The sequence below is a fragment of the Lycium barbarum genome, chromosome 11 (assembly GCF_019175385.1).
Source record: "Lycium barbarum isolate Lr01 chromosome 11, ASM1917538v2, whole genome shotgun sequence".
NCBI classification, from domain to species: Eukaryota; Viridiplantae; Streptophyta; class Magnoliopsida; order Solanales; family Solanaceae; genus Lycium; species Lycium barbarum.
Genome location: NC_083347.1, coordinates 7,053,802 through 7,068,640, shown reverse-complemented (window position 1 = coordinate 7,068,640; position 14,839 = coordinate 7,053,802). Strand labels below are relative to the sequence as shown.

Sequence of the window (14,839 nt, the reverse complement as noted above, 5' to 3'; positions counted from 1 at the left end):
CTGTTTAAGTTAACCCTCTATTAGCATTTTGCTTGTCTGTATCTTCGTTCAATTTTATTTACATTGCGGCGATTATTTTATTTATTTATTTATGTTTTTACCGCTTGCTGACCTGGAGCAATTATTGACCGTTTAGAGTGTATCGAATTGTTTAATTGTGCATTTTTGCATGGGACAATCTTTTTTCTTCTTGAATGGATAAATAAATGTTACTGAGTTCATCTTAGTGTCCAGCTTCCATTTTACTGAGTTCATTTGAATCTAAATAAATACTATCAATTTAATGATAATCTAATGTTCGATTTGCTTTTATTGATTTTCATAAGATGTTTGAATCTGATTATTAAAAATCATATTTAGAGCTAAGAATTAAATAATGTCGTATTTAAACATTTGCTTACTCAACATTTTAAATATTCTTTTTAAAATTAAAATTGATAAGTATACATAATAAAAAGTAAATTATTTTAATAGTAATAAATAACATGTGCGTGAGTGACATTATATACTCTTAACCCACTTGCATTTGCTTGTCTCTTTGTTCATTTTTACATTGCGGCAATTATTTTTATTTTTTATTTTTACTTTTATTTAATTTTTAATTTTTAATTTTTAATATTTACCGCTTACTTACATTTTTTTCTCTTTTAATTGCTTAATTGTGCATTTTTGCATGGCAACCTTTCTTCTTCTTGAATGAATTAATAAATGTTAGGCAGATTCATTGAACTATGTGTATGTGCGCGAGGAAGTGAATTTAACTTTTTTTAATATGCCGCTTCCATTTTACTGAGTTCATTTGAATCTAAATAAATACTATCGATTTAAAGACGATCTAATGCGCGGTTTGCTTTAAGATGCTTGAATTTGAGTATTAAAAATCATATTTAGCGCTAAGAATTAAATAATATCGTATTTGAACATTTGCTTACTCAACATCCTGAATATATATAAAAATAATAATTAAAATTGATAAGTACATAATAAAAAGTAAATTAATAATAATACATATTTACAAAAGTGTTTAATAAAACGTTAGTTTACATATTGTTGTATGGATGGTTATATAATGAAGCACGCTCTAAAATCTAGTGACAGCATTAACTGGCGATTATATTAGTCGGTAACATTGTTATGATGTGATAATTGGTGATGGTTGTAGTTGATAAAAGAAGGTTGGTTCTCCTCCTTCCTCATTTGTCTTTTTCTCCTACTTTCTCTCCTATATATTCTTCTTCGATTTTAATTTTCAACCGGTGATACTCCGATTAATTTTCACGAAGTAGATTGTACCTTGTAATTGGTTAGACAAATTATTAGTGTGAAGCAAAGGATACTGGTTTTTTCTTGTACCCTTATCCAGTTACATGTAATCAACATACATCCGCATTATTGAGTTAATTTTTTTTTTTTTTTTACAAACAATATCGGTGCACCCCAATTGATATGTTAGGCCTGATTGTAACAACCCGAACGGTCGTTTTGAGAACCGATACTCTGTTTTGCGTGTTGTCTATTTTAGAAGTTCCGTAATAATTATTTTGACTTACTTGCCAAATTTGAAGTCAAACAGATATCATTTGATTCACTTTGGGATAAGGTTTCACTTTGGAAATTCTGACATTCAATTATTTGGATAAATTGTTTGTTTTGGGAAAACGTGATGTAATTTGTGATCTGAAGATTCTGTTAGATTTGAAATATTATATATGACCTGTAGAAATTGACAGAGCTAATTTTAGAGTTCGTTTAATTGGTTTTTGGCAATTAAGTCGGTTTTAGCATTTAATATGCCTATTTGTGGTGAAAAGATGGTCATGGGAAGAAATAAGACCCGGATTCGAAATTTGTTGGTTCCATTAGCTTCGTATTGATGTTTATGACTTGCCGGGAGGGCACAATTCCCGAGGATTTCGGGTGAGTTTTGGGCAAGGAAAAGGATATCTTGGAAATCCTTAAGTTAAGAAATGAAGAAGTTTGACCAAAATCAACACCAGAGGTAAATGAGTTCTTTTTCAGAATTTTGTCAATTTCATTAGGTTCGGAATATGTGATTTATGACTTAGTTGAGTCGTTGGTTCGGTTCCCAAGAGGTTCGGGTGTGATTTCGGAAGTTGGTATGATGATTTTGGACTTGTTCGCAAGTTTTAGTGAGATTCCGATGAGTTTCGAATGGATTTGGGTTGTGTCACTCTCGTATTCGATGTTTTCGGCATAGTTTCTTTGGCCATAAAGGGTACCATATTGAGCAAATGACTTTTGATTTGTGTTTCGATTGAACCATTAGATCTGTATCGCAATTACGGATCAATAGCAAAAAGAATTGTCAAATTTGGACGTCGTATGAAGGAGTTATGGCTATTTTAGTGTCGGAGAGGATTGTTGGTGCTGGTGCGTCACTGGTGTTACACCTCGGAAAAATTTTCCGTTCATGCACAGTGAATAGACTGACGAAGGGCACGACGTATACGATGTTTTGATAAGAAAGAAATAACATTTGATGATCCTAAATGAGATTTCAAAGACATTTGAGGTAGGAGACGAAAGTTGTTAAGGAAAGCAAGGTATATGTTCTGTGTCGGGCAAGAATTTCGAGTATCGAATTAATGATGGCTTAATGAAGTTTTGGAGAAGAGTTATAATGTCCCTTAGATTGTTAATGAAGTATTAACTAAGTGTTAAGAAGGTTGTATAAGGATTGGAGATCAAACGAAACGACGAGGACAACTTCGGAAAAACTGTGAGTTACACAACCACTTTATACGGACCGTGAAATTTTATACGGACCGTATAAAGGTCCGCATAACCCAACAGAAAGAATGTCTTCCATGGTGGTAACCACGGACACTTATACGGACCGTGCAATATTATACGGACCGTATAAGTGGTCCATATAATGCCCGACGGACTGATTAATTTGCAAGTATAAATACATGTTCCCACTTCTATTTTCTCATTCTTTCCACTTCTTCATCTCTCTCAAAAGTTCTAGAGGGTTCTAAATATTTCATCAACACAAATTCAAGACAAATCAAAGGTTCATATCATAAATCCAAGAGAATCAAGTGTAAGAAACTCATTAAAGTTCATCCAAGGCAAGGAATCCAAGTGAAGGTGAAACTAGGGTTTTGCTCAAGTGAGGAGTTTCCACCCAAGGTTCATTCCTACACCATCTATTGTAAGATTTATGGTATCTCCATGTTGTTTAAGATATTTGAAAGTTGAAACACTTGGATTGTAGAAGAATATAGAAAAATGGGTCATGAATGTGAGAATAGTGTCATTTTGAGTAATAGCTTGAATTGAGTCATGATTCTTGATGTGTTGTGATATGGTTATGTTATGAATGATATTAATGGCATGGGATAAGCATTATATGTGAGAAAACGTACTAGTATACTATGACCATGAATATGGATGAATTGAAGTGGAATTGTGAAATGAGGGTAATGTAGATGAATGAAGATTGTTGGTTATGATATTGTGAATGTTATTATAAATGTTTGGGAGTTGATATACAATATGGGGAAGGTTGTATAAACAAAGGAAAAGCTGCCCAATTTTCTCTAGCTTTAATAAGCACGTTCATATAATCGATTAGCTAATATGAATGCGAGTTCTCTTGAAGGTAGAAACGTGAGCATTAAAGGAGAACAATCAAGCGATGGAAATTGTTAAACGAAAGAGTTATGTAAGGCTAGTCCTTTCTTTCTAAGGCATGATTCCTATGGTATGAATCCTCATATCTTTCCATGATTTTCCTACGTATCGGAAATTATGAGTCTACGATTACAAAGAGCTTCATACAAGATAAAGAAAAGAGATACGTTATGAGCATGACAATACCGATGATGAATCTAAGTCTAGAAGTCCTAAAGCTCATGATACGATATTCCTACGAAGCTAATGATCCTTATATGATGCCTATGAAGTTAATGATCCTACTTACGATCCCTTGATGTTGTTCATGGTGTACACTCACCTTAAAATGTTAGTTCCTTCAAGGTGAGATATGATGAATATGATTACTCCATAATGTAATCGGGGGTTCTCGACCTTATGTCACCCCGACATTGTTATAAATTGTCTATAAGCTCTAATGCATGTCCTATGACCAATGTTCCGAAAAGTTACGAGTATATGTTCATAGGGGGTTCCATATGAGATAAAGGTAAGAGATATGCCATAGATACGATGACGGTAATGATGAGCTAAGTTTAGAGATTATAAGTCTATCATGCGATATTTTTATGAAGTTCATGCTACGAATATGATATGATTTTCATAGATTGTCTTTAAATTCAAATGCATGCTCTATGAAAGGTTATGATAAGCTTATGAGATGTGTGTGATGGCAATGAGGATGATGAGATATACCGAGCCTTGTTATGGCCGGGTACGGGAGACATGTACGTGATATTGTCGAGCCACTACGTGACCGAATACGGATAATGTTTAATGCGTATGAGCAAATACGATACTATGATATATATATATATATATAATGATGCTAAGTGATGATATGTCTATGAGATGTATAATAATGTTAAGTCTATGATGTGCAGTTATGATAAGTTATGTTGACTATATGACGATACGATTCCACCGTGCCTAAATGGCCGGACATGTCACCGCTACGGCGGGCTGCTTGTTATTCCACCGTGCCTGAATGGTCGGACATGTCACCGCTAAGGCGGGCTGCTTACGATTCCACCGCGCCTAGAAAGCCGGACATGATCACCACTAGTGGGCGGCATATGATGGTTACCCGGACGCGGGTTAACGATGATGATATATATATATATATATATATATATATATATATATATATATATGATACGATGATGTATGCGCTATGATGATACATGTATTATGATAATATATGATATGGGCATGAAAGGCATCCACCCTTAGAAGTTACGCAGGTTATATCTACGTCTTATGTTTTATGACTTCTCTATTATGTTCATTTCATTCATGTCTTACATACTCAGTACAATATTCGTACTGAAGTCCGTTTTCTTTGGACGTTGTGTTCATGCCCACAGGTAGACAGGGAGGCGACCCAGATTTATAGAAGCTGATACGCAGATTTTGAGAGCACTCCATTATGTCGGAGGTGCCACTGATTTACTATCGTGTGTATATATATATTTTGGGCACGACGGGGTCCTGTCCCGTCCATATGTCTAGTACTCTAGTAGAGGCTCGTAGATATGTATGTGTGGGTAGTATGGTCTCACGATTTCCCACGTGTATATACATACATATATATATATATATATATATGTGTGTGTGTGTGTGTGTGTGTGTGTATTATTTTGATAGCCGAATGGCTTATGTATATAAAGGTAATTATGTATCAAATGAAAAATGATTTTCCTATGATTTTAGTATGAATTTGATGAATGAACGCTTAATGAGTATGATGAGTAGTAGAATGAGTGGTGCTCGGTGGTTAGCACCGGGTACCCGTTATGGCCCCTAGTCGGGTCGTGACAGCTAGTGCGAAGCGGGGTTCGCACCAGCAACCACGCATGTGCGAAAATGATGTCCGCAGGTGCGAAGTTGGGGCTCACAGGTGCAAAGGCCCTGAGTACTTCAAATTCCAGACTTTGTTCATTTGGTATTTTCATCATATCTTGAGTTCTAGAGCTCCGTTTGAGGTGATTTTCTTGACGTTGTTCTCATCTCAATGAGGGGGTAAGTATCTAACCTTTATTTTGATGTTTTCCCATGATTATTCCGTGGGTTATCGTTTTTATTCGTGTTTAGATTGTAGAAATTGGGATTTTAAAGCCCCAGGATAAGAGAATAGAAAATCTCATTGCTTCAATTTTGAAATTGTGGTTACATTTTAAAGAGCAACGTGAGCCTGTTTGGATTAGCTAAAAAAGTGTCTTTTAAGCATAAGTGCTTAAAGTACTTTTTAAGTGCTGAAAGTAATTTTATAAATAAGCAATTATGTATTTGAATAAAAGTGCTGAAGTTGAAAATAAGATCTTAAAAGGGAAAAATGATAGTTTAGAATTTTTAGTAGTGAGGGTAATATTGGAATTAGAAAAAAATCTAGGGATAAAATAGTAAAATAGTTGGTCAAATCAAAATGACTTTTAAGCCAAAAAGAAAAAAATTAAGGTTCACCAACTTATATTTTTAGGTTATTTTAAACATTTTTTTATTTTATTAAATACTTAAAAAATAAAAAATAACTTATCAACTGATTTGATCAGCTTATAAGCCAATCTAAACGGGCTCTAAAAGTCACGTCGATTGTCATGTCTACGCAATAATCTACCGTGTATTTTGGCTATAAGTTGAAAGTTTCGATGCTCTTTGCATCACCCATTAACATTTCCATAGCTCGTGAGACACCGATTCACAAAGTAAAGATGACCCTACCCACAAAAGACACAAAACGCATCCATCCATGGGACCCATGAATAATTTAGGACAGTTGGATGCAAATGAAATCACTCTCTCAATGTGTAATGCAATCAGGTTGGACATTATTTAACCTTATCATATGGGGCTGTTCACGGTTTTGGTTAAAATTAAAATCAAATCAAAAATTTAATCAAACCGAATAAAAAAACTGATATTTGATTTAGTTTAATTTAGTTTTAAATTTTTAAAACCGATAATATTTGGTTTGATTATGATTCTATTAAAAAATAACCGAATAAATAACCGAACCGAACCAAACCGATAAATTATATACATAAATTTTATAATTATTTATATGTATAATATTAGTTTTTCATAAATAATTATAAATATTTTATACATTTTAATCATTAATTTGATTTTTGGTTTACTTATTTCACATGATTGTTTAAGGCTCGTGTTTTTAAGAATGTGTTCAAGCCCATGTCTTTAAGTCTTTTAGCTCTTTTAAGTGTTAAGTGTAAACCTACTAACAGAAGCTCACGTTAGAGTCTAATGTTTTAACTTAAATTTTTAGCCTTTTTTTGTCAGCTATTTGATTTTAGTTTTTTTTTGAATTTATACCTTTCTTTTTTCTTGTCTGAATGGGTCCTAAACTTCTAATATTTTTCATATGAAAATGACAGAGGTTGTAGATTTGGAGGTTCATATAGAAGATACTTCAGTAACATCAGCATTTGCTACAACTCAAGCACATGGTAATGCCCTAATACTTCTTCCGTGAGTATCCTCCTAAAAAGCAGAAAAGAACAACTCCTTGTAGTCGGGACCCTAGCCTTGGGGATAATGATAGAAAAAGATCATTACACAATTTTTTTTTAATAAAATGGGAGAATTGAGGGCAAAATGCAAGTACTGCCTCAAAGTTTGGGATCATTACACAAAGTTTTTTTATTTCATATATTTTCATTTTAATTTTTGGTAGTTTTTATGTTTAATTAATATGTATGTTTGTAACAACAACTAAAAGCTCCCATGCTCTGCTTTATTTCCAGGTATGTGTATTAAGATGACAAAAATGGTGCAACTACTACTAAGTTAGTTTTTAGCTCTATATGTAACAGTTTAACAACTTTGGGTAACTTGAGTACTACACTATCACTAATAGTGAAAATTTTTCCATGATGTATGTTCTACCTTAAACTATAAATGAAAGTTATCGTTTGAACAAAAAAAAAAGATATGTTTTTTTCAACTTTTTAATGTTTTACTGATAAGTCTCATGACTGCTAGTCATAAACCGAAAAATTGAACCAAACCGACAATAACCAAACCGGTGGTTATTATTTTATTTGGTTTGGTTATGGTTTTAGACATTAAAAAACCGACTAAATTGGTTTGGTTATGGTTTAATCAATAACCGACCCAAACCGAACCATGAACACCCCTATACAATCAGGTTAATTTGAAACTAAAATTTTATTTGGATAGGTAATTTAGATTTCTTAAATTGTATCTTTTTTATAATAATTTGTAAAAATTATTAAAACTTATAAATTCTTACAATTTTTCCAAATGAACAAACTTTAAGACACAACAAAATATAATACCCCATTAGAAGATCTTTTTAAAAAATTAAACATTTATTGATCGAACATTAGTTCAATAATAAAAAAAAAATTGAACATAAATTGTAGTAATTGAACTACTCTTAGCATAATCCTCTCACGTGGTATGAATATCTTCAAGTGGAGCATGCATTCTCCGATCAGAGTAAATGTAAATATGATTGAGAGATATTTTATGAGTCAAGTTTTACATTTAAAAAATTAAAATCATAACTTCAAATTTGAAATCCTACTTTTTAAAGAATCTAGGGTTTGAAATCATCATTTGAAGTTGAAATTAAAATTTTGTACAGATTTCATAAACAAAGCGGATTTCAAATCAGTACTTTGAAATTGAGATTGTGGCCAACCAAACGCATACTAAGTTAGCCATGTTTATCCTCGGCTCGAGCCTTGTTAGCTCAGCGTCTCCAGAAAACTCCTCACTTTTTGTTACAAAATGACAGCACTAGTATTGCGCCACCTCACTCCCCTCCCTTCCTTTATAAAACTCTCCCAAAATCCCTCAATCAAACACAGACGATTCTCTCGACTAGCTTCATTTTCAGTCATGGCTTCTTCTACTAAAAAGGTACGTATATATAATTATCAAAATTCCTCAAGGCAATTATTTTTCCTCTGTATAAAAAATAGCTGTAACTCGTAATCGTTAGCTATTTTTTTTTTTCTCGTTTTAAAAAGTGGAGTAAATATCTAAAAAAGGTCGCTCAACTCTGAGTAATTATGTTGCAATGTTATTCTAACTTTGTTTTGTATCCATAAAATTACTCAGCTTAGGGCTTTTCTCTTATAACATCACTCAATCAAATTTGTCATAAGAAAATCCGACATGGCAAAATAAATTACAATAATTTTTTATTGGTTGTGATTTACATTTGTTTGTTATTAGGTATTGGTTCCGATTGCGAACGGGTCAGAGCCGATAGAAGCTATAGTGCCGATAGATATATTGCGGAGAGCTGGTGCGGAGGTTACTGTTGCTTCCGTTGAGAAGCAGCTTCAGGTTGAAGTAATGCATGGAATTAAGATAGTTGCTGATGCTCTAATTTCGGATTGTGCAGATACTGAATTCGACCTTATCTCTCTTCCGGTATGTTTGTTGTTCAAGCTCACTAATTAGGGAAGAATTGGAGGGTAGATTTGGACCTAGGCTTTGCTTAATTGAACATTGATTGGCTGAACTGTTAGGAGGCAAATTATTCATGTATCTAAATCCTGCATAAGTACCACGTTTTTAGGAGATAAGTTATTCTATGTATAAAATAAATACAATGTTTGGTTTGCAATTTAGAGACCCGCATAACTAATACATGTATAAGTTATGAGGAGTCTATTTATTATTTTATGCAGGATAGAAGATGGAATAACTTATAGTAATACATGAATAACTAAACCCTAAACCCTGCATAATAATACATCAATTCCCTCATGACTAATCCCTGCATAACTCTAACCAGCTACCAGACGACCCCCCTAAATCATTTGTTTATTTCCCGGTATAACACTCCGAATAGCTAATGCCTACATAATTTAAATTATTATCCACTGCCTAAAATTACAGGTAGTGTTATTGACTGAGAATCCATGTATTGTTATTCCTCCACCTTCAGCTCTTATTACTTGTATGTTAGTAATACTTTTATCAGATATTCGACGCAAGACTCTTTAGTTCGGATTCTAGATAAACTCCTCTTGAATTCTGTAAAAGCCCGTGGTCATATGTGAATTCTGTAAAATCCTATGTTCGTTATTATGTGTTGTTTTAGCAAGATCATTACGATCAGTTGTTATGTAAGATTTTCCTCAAATACATGTATCGGTTCCATCTTGTTTCGTTGGTCAAAATCTAGTTTACTAATGTAAGTGAGCAGATTCTATGATGATTATTTTATCATGTCCATATTTGTGTGTGGGGAATGTAAGAGTCAAAAGGGGATGTCTCCACAACTAATGTGGCTGTATTGTTTTTTTGCTGGAAATGATGAATATTGCAAGAAGGTTCTTTCTTACATGTCCTATCCCTTTTCCTGAACCAATATGATGTAAGATATTTAAATGTTTCTTCATACTGTCCAGGTCTCATTCAGGGACACATGAAGATATCCTTTTACCTTAGTTATGTCTCTTTTCTTTATTTTTTTGGGGTTAACATTTTTTGTCATTCTGCAGGGAGGGTTGCCTGGTGCTTCCAACCTTCGGAACTGCAAAACTTTGGAAAGCATTGTAAAAAAGCAAGCTGAAAATGGACGATTTTATGCTGCAATATGCGCTGCTCCTGCGGTAGCACTTGGACCATGGGGGCTTTTGAAGGGGCTGAAAGTTAGCTCATTCATTTCCTTCCTGCTTAAAATTCAACGATGTTTTTACTTTTGAAGGGACTGAAAATTAGAAATCTTTTCTCTCTTTGTTTTTCTATAGGCAACATGTTATCCATCGTTTATGGAGGAACTATCTTCTTATGCCAGTGCTGTTGAGTCAAGAGTCCAAAAGGATGCAAAAGTTGTGACAAGTCGTGGACCGGGAACGGCCATCGAGTATGCTGTTGCATTGGTTGAAGAATTGTATGGAAGTGAGAAGGCTAATGAAGTTTCTGGCCCACTGGTAATTTCAATCTCATCCCTTCGTTTTATCATAAAAGTGGAAGCAATGTCTTGGCATGATGTGGGACATGGTGCTGTAGTTCTAAAATTTGGGATATTCAGGACATTCGATTTGCATCTGCGTCATATATGCTGAAACAAAGAAATGGATTCCTTTCACTTCTAGGTATGATTCTAGTTTGGAAGAGATTAACTAACTAAAACGTTAAAATGTATCCTACTATGCTGCAAAGGGAGAAAAGATGTTTCTGACTATTCTATGTCATAGTAATATGAATACATTGGTGGTGTAATCGTGGGTGTTAAGCTGATACATAATTGGCTGGAGGCTGGATAGCAGAAAGGTTGTCTTCTACTTAGAAGAGAAGCTAAATCATTTGGAGGAGAGTTGAGTGGTTATGACGGATAGTGTTGAAAACCAGAGCTCGGGCTCACCTTTGTTGATGCAGAATGCAACGTTGAGGCCTCATGTCTTTTCTCATCATATATCAATTTGGCCTACTGAATCATCTTATCCTGATGATTATTTTTATGTGGACAGTTGTTGAAATTAGTTCTTCTTCTGTTATTGAATATTTTGTTTGTTCAAAGTCCATTTGTTTTTTTTTTCACTTAAGCATTCTATGCGTCATGCTCGATGTCAATGCATTTTCTTAATCATTTTAGCTTTGGTATCGGAGATCTGTAGATGTTGTTTTCGTGTTGCAGTCCTGGTGGTCCAGTATTTGCTCGGTGCCATGTATTTATGAAATTTTGGAATTGTTTATATTCAGGTGATGCGCCCAAATCACAGTGAAGAATTTGCATTTTTGGAGCTTAATTCAGTAAATTGGACATGCACGAGTAAACCACAGGTAACATTTTGGCCGAGGGTGCGGATCTGTCAGTTTTATCTACATTCATTCATGTACTTGATATATTAATCATTTCTTTACCAGTGATCCACTTGGACTTTGCATATATTAAGATCTTCTACTATTATGTGTATGTTGATACATACATTATTGAGCTGGTAAATGTCTCAGGGGAACTTTATTCAAAAAAAAAAAAAAAAAGTCTCAGGGGAACTTTGTGAGTCTTGATATATATGCTCAAATAGAAAAGGATGATGTATTCTATGGGCATCCGTGTATAACCATGTCCCCAGAGTGAAGGGTTTGCAAACTTTTGTGCTAACTATCGTTAGTAGAATCCTTTCTACCTTTGGAAGTTATAGCAGTGTCCCATTTCTAGGTAGAATGTTTAGCTTCTGAAGTAACAGCAATATGTTGTACTTATAGCATGTCATGAATTGTTCTTTCGAGTTTTCGAGCTGAATCAACATGTTAATATTCAAGTTCTTAATATTTCCGAATTTATCTGGAGTTTTACTTGTTTGACAGATTCTTGTACCTATTGCAAATGGTTCTGAGGAAATGGAAGCTGCTATTATTATCGACGTACTGCGGCGAGCAAACGCCCAAGTAGTAGTGGCATCTGTGGAAGATACATTGGAGATTGTTGCTTCCAGAAAAGTTAAACTAGTAGCAGATGTGCTCCTTGATGAAGCTGCTAAACAGTCTTATGATCTCATTGTCCTGCCGGTGAGTGCAATCCTCTGAAATGCTGCTTCAAAAGCTCCTTGAAGTTCTTGTCTTACTGTAGTATACAACTATGCAGGGTGGTCTTGGTGGTGCCGAAGCATTTGCCAACTCAGCGAAGTTGGTTGACATGCTGAAGAAGCAGAGAGAATCAAGCAAACCATATGGAGCAATGTGTGCATCTCCTGCTCTAGTCCTCGAGCACCATGGGCTACTCAAGGTAAGAAGACATTCTCATGCTCTTGGATTTTGAAAGTTGAACTATAAAAAAGCAAGTGGATATTACCTCGAGTACTATAATCTGTACATTATGCTGGTTATCAGTTTAAAGGCTTGATGGGGTTTAGCCTTGTTGAGCTAGGTTATAGTGGTTCGTCTTGATAAGTTTAAAAGTAACAGTAGTACATTATTAAGTGTACAAGGACCTTGTTGTTGCAAGTCTTGCAGCATAGCATGCTTTCATAACAGTATTTATGTATTTGACTACTTTATTTCTGATCTGTTAATTTTGCTCTATTAGTTGACATGCATCTTTTTATTGTTATCCAGGGTAAAAAGGCCACTGCCTTTCCAGCTTTGTGCAATAAACTCACCGATCCAAGTGAAGCAGAAAACAGGGTCGTGGTTGATGGCAATCTCGTTACTAGCAGAGGACCAGGAACTACCATGGAGTTTGCGCTGGCCATCGCAGATAAGTTTATTGGACGCGAGGAAACATTAGAGGTAGCAAAGAAGATGGTTTTCTAAATAAAACTGTTTTGCCAGCGTCTCCTGTCTTCAGCATTATGCACCTATAGTTGTAAACTTGTAGTATAAGAGTAATAAACTTTGCCATCAGTATGCACTTAAAATGTAGTTGCATGTAATAAGTGGGTGTTTGCCAAACTGTGTCCGAATTTTCCATTCGCACGTGCTAATTTCCTAGTCGAGGCACCCATAGTTGTAAACTTGTAGTATATGAGTAATAACCTTTGCCATCAGTATGCACTTAAAATGTAGTGTATGTACTAAGCGGGTGTTTCCGAACTGTATACGTCCATACGCGCTTGTTAATTTCCTAGTCGAGGCAATGGCTCTTTATATTCTTCTCGTCCCTCCCAAAGGTATAAGTTACAGTCAATTGAGTATGAAAGCTATGTTGGAGAACTTACGGAAAATATTTGATCACGAACTTTGTCGGAAAAATATTTGATCATGAACGTTGTAGAGAATTCTCCATAGCTTGAGGCATGTCAATTAAGACATTGTCTTTAAGGATATTCATTCGGTGTGGATGTATCTTTCAGGATTCAACAAGCTTTTTTAGTACAAAATTAGAATTCAGAGTCTAACAAAGATTTCGTAAAGTAGAAAATCTAGCACACAAAAATATGAGGAAAAAATCTCTTTTTGTCTTAAGATATCCACCAAAAGAAGAGGACTTAGAAATATAAGCCATAAAGAGTATAAGGATCTGTTAGAACTTAGAAGCAGACAATAATTCTCATTAACAAGACTTATTTAATTTGTTTGAAAATAACGTTAGTAGTTTAATTAGTAATAATGGTCAATAAAGGCTAGTCAATGACCAAGTTAATTGCCAGAAAACGGTTTTGCAATAGTCACGTTTTTACCATTAAGGCTCAAATCTTTTGTTTTACATAATTAAGATACCATCTTTTTGAGATAATAACTATTTTTTCAACAATCCCCCACTTATCTCAAAAAGAATATTAAAAAATAAAATAAAATAAAAAGTTTTGCTGGGTTTACATATATTAGTATAATGCGTCGAATCTGGTGTCTCGTAGACTATGAACCAAACTTAGATAAAAAAAGATTAAACTTACAGAACAATTGGTGAAGTTTAAAACTTCTATGAACCAAGAATTCTTTTGTAAGTTTAGGGTTTTATTCTATCACATTATACTCGCACAATCTTTATCGTTATCGCGGTTTTGCGTTAAGAGGCCATGCGCGTGTTATGATATTCATGAGTGCTCTAGAAATCTGTCACAATTTCATAGGAGCGACACCGCTCCACACTTATATAGGTCCACCCATCAAGTGTATTCTGCAGAGCAATGCACCACCTATAAAGGATATGGTAATAGATTAAGAGTTTATAGCTCAACCTCACTTTGCCTTGCAGATTTGAACTATATTCACACACCATAGGAAGAAACATAATTTTATAGTGCTCTTTTGATCAACTAATGACTTGTTATTACCCATATGAACCTAACTCATGGGATCTCCAATCACATAGGTTGGGTTATCATCATTGTTAATCTTCTCAAATGATAAAAGTCTCATTCCCCTTGATGTTTCTTTTAGTCTTATGAATCGGCCAAATTCACCTCAGACATCACATAACTCATGAAATAATTTCATCTCACGACGACGCTGTTTTATCACTTTATTTCTCAAATGAATATGTTTTATTGCTATTGAAAATTTTATTTTTCTCACACAGTTAATGCTGCTTGGAACCCACAATATATAATCGCATTGGTTTCAACTCAACCTTAATACTCACTGATAAGTATCATAAGTCTCATTACCAGCCAACTCCAAACCACAAACTCATATTCCATTGTAGTCTATTTGGCTGATTTTCATATTATTACACCCCCAAAAAGGTGAACACATAAACAACTTCTCA

General features: G+C 34.4%; 1 protein-coding gene across 1 annotated transcript; it reads left to right on the top strand.

Annotated features, from left to right (window-relative positions):
- The first annotated feature begins 8,379 nt into the window (after positions 1 to 8,379).
- Positions 8,380 to 13,175, top strand: LOC132617193 (protein DJ-1 homolog B-like). The gene is made up of 8 exons (XM_060332145.1): positions 8,380 to 8,586; positions 8,905 to 9,105; positions 10,185 to 10,334; positions 10,434 to 10,616; positions 11,389 to 11,469; positions 11,998 to 12,198; positions 12,275 to 12,415; positions 12,745 to 13,175. The coding sequence occupies exons 1-8, from the start codon at positions 8,455 to 8,457 to the stop codon at positions 12,940 to 12,942; spliced, it is 1,287 nt and encodes a 428-aa protein (XP_060188128.1). The 5' UTR covers positions 8,380 to 8,454; the 3' UTR covers positions 12,943 to 13,175.
- The last annotated feature ends 1,664 nt before the right edge of the window (positions 13,176 to 14,839 follow it).

Excerpts from the sequence above, each read along its gene's own strand:
- LOC132617193 (XM_060332145.1), top strand. The coding sequence starts at position 8,455 with ATGACAGCACTAGTATTGCGCCACCTCACTCCCCTCCCTTCCTTTATA. Across the intron at positions 11,470-11,997 it reads CATGCACGAGTAAACCACAG|ATTCTTGTACCTATTGCAAA; the intron begins GTAACATTTTGG and ends CTTGTTTGACAG. Across the intron at positions 12,199-12,274 it reads ATGATCTCATTGTCCTGCCG|GGTGGTCTTGGTGGTGCCGA; the intron begins GTGAGTGCAATC and ends ACAACTATGCAG.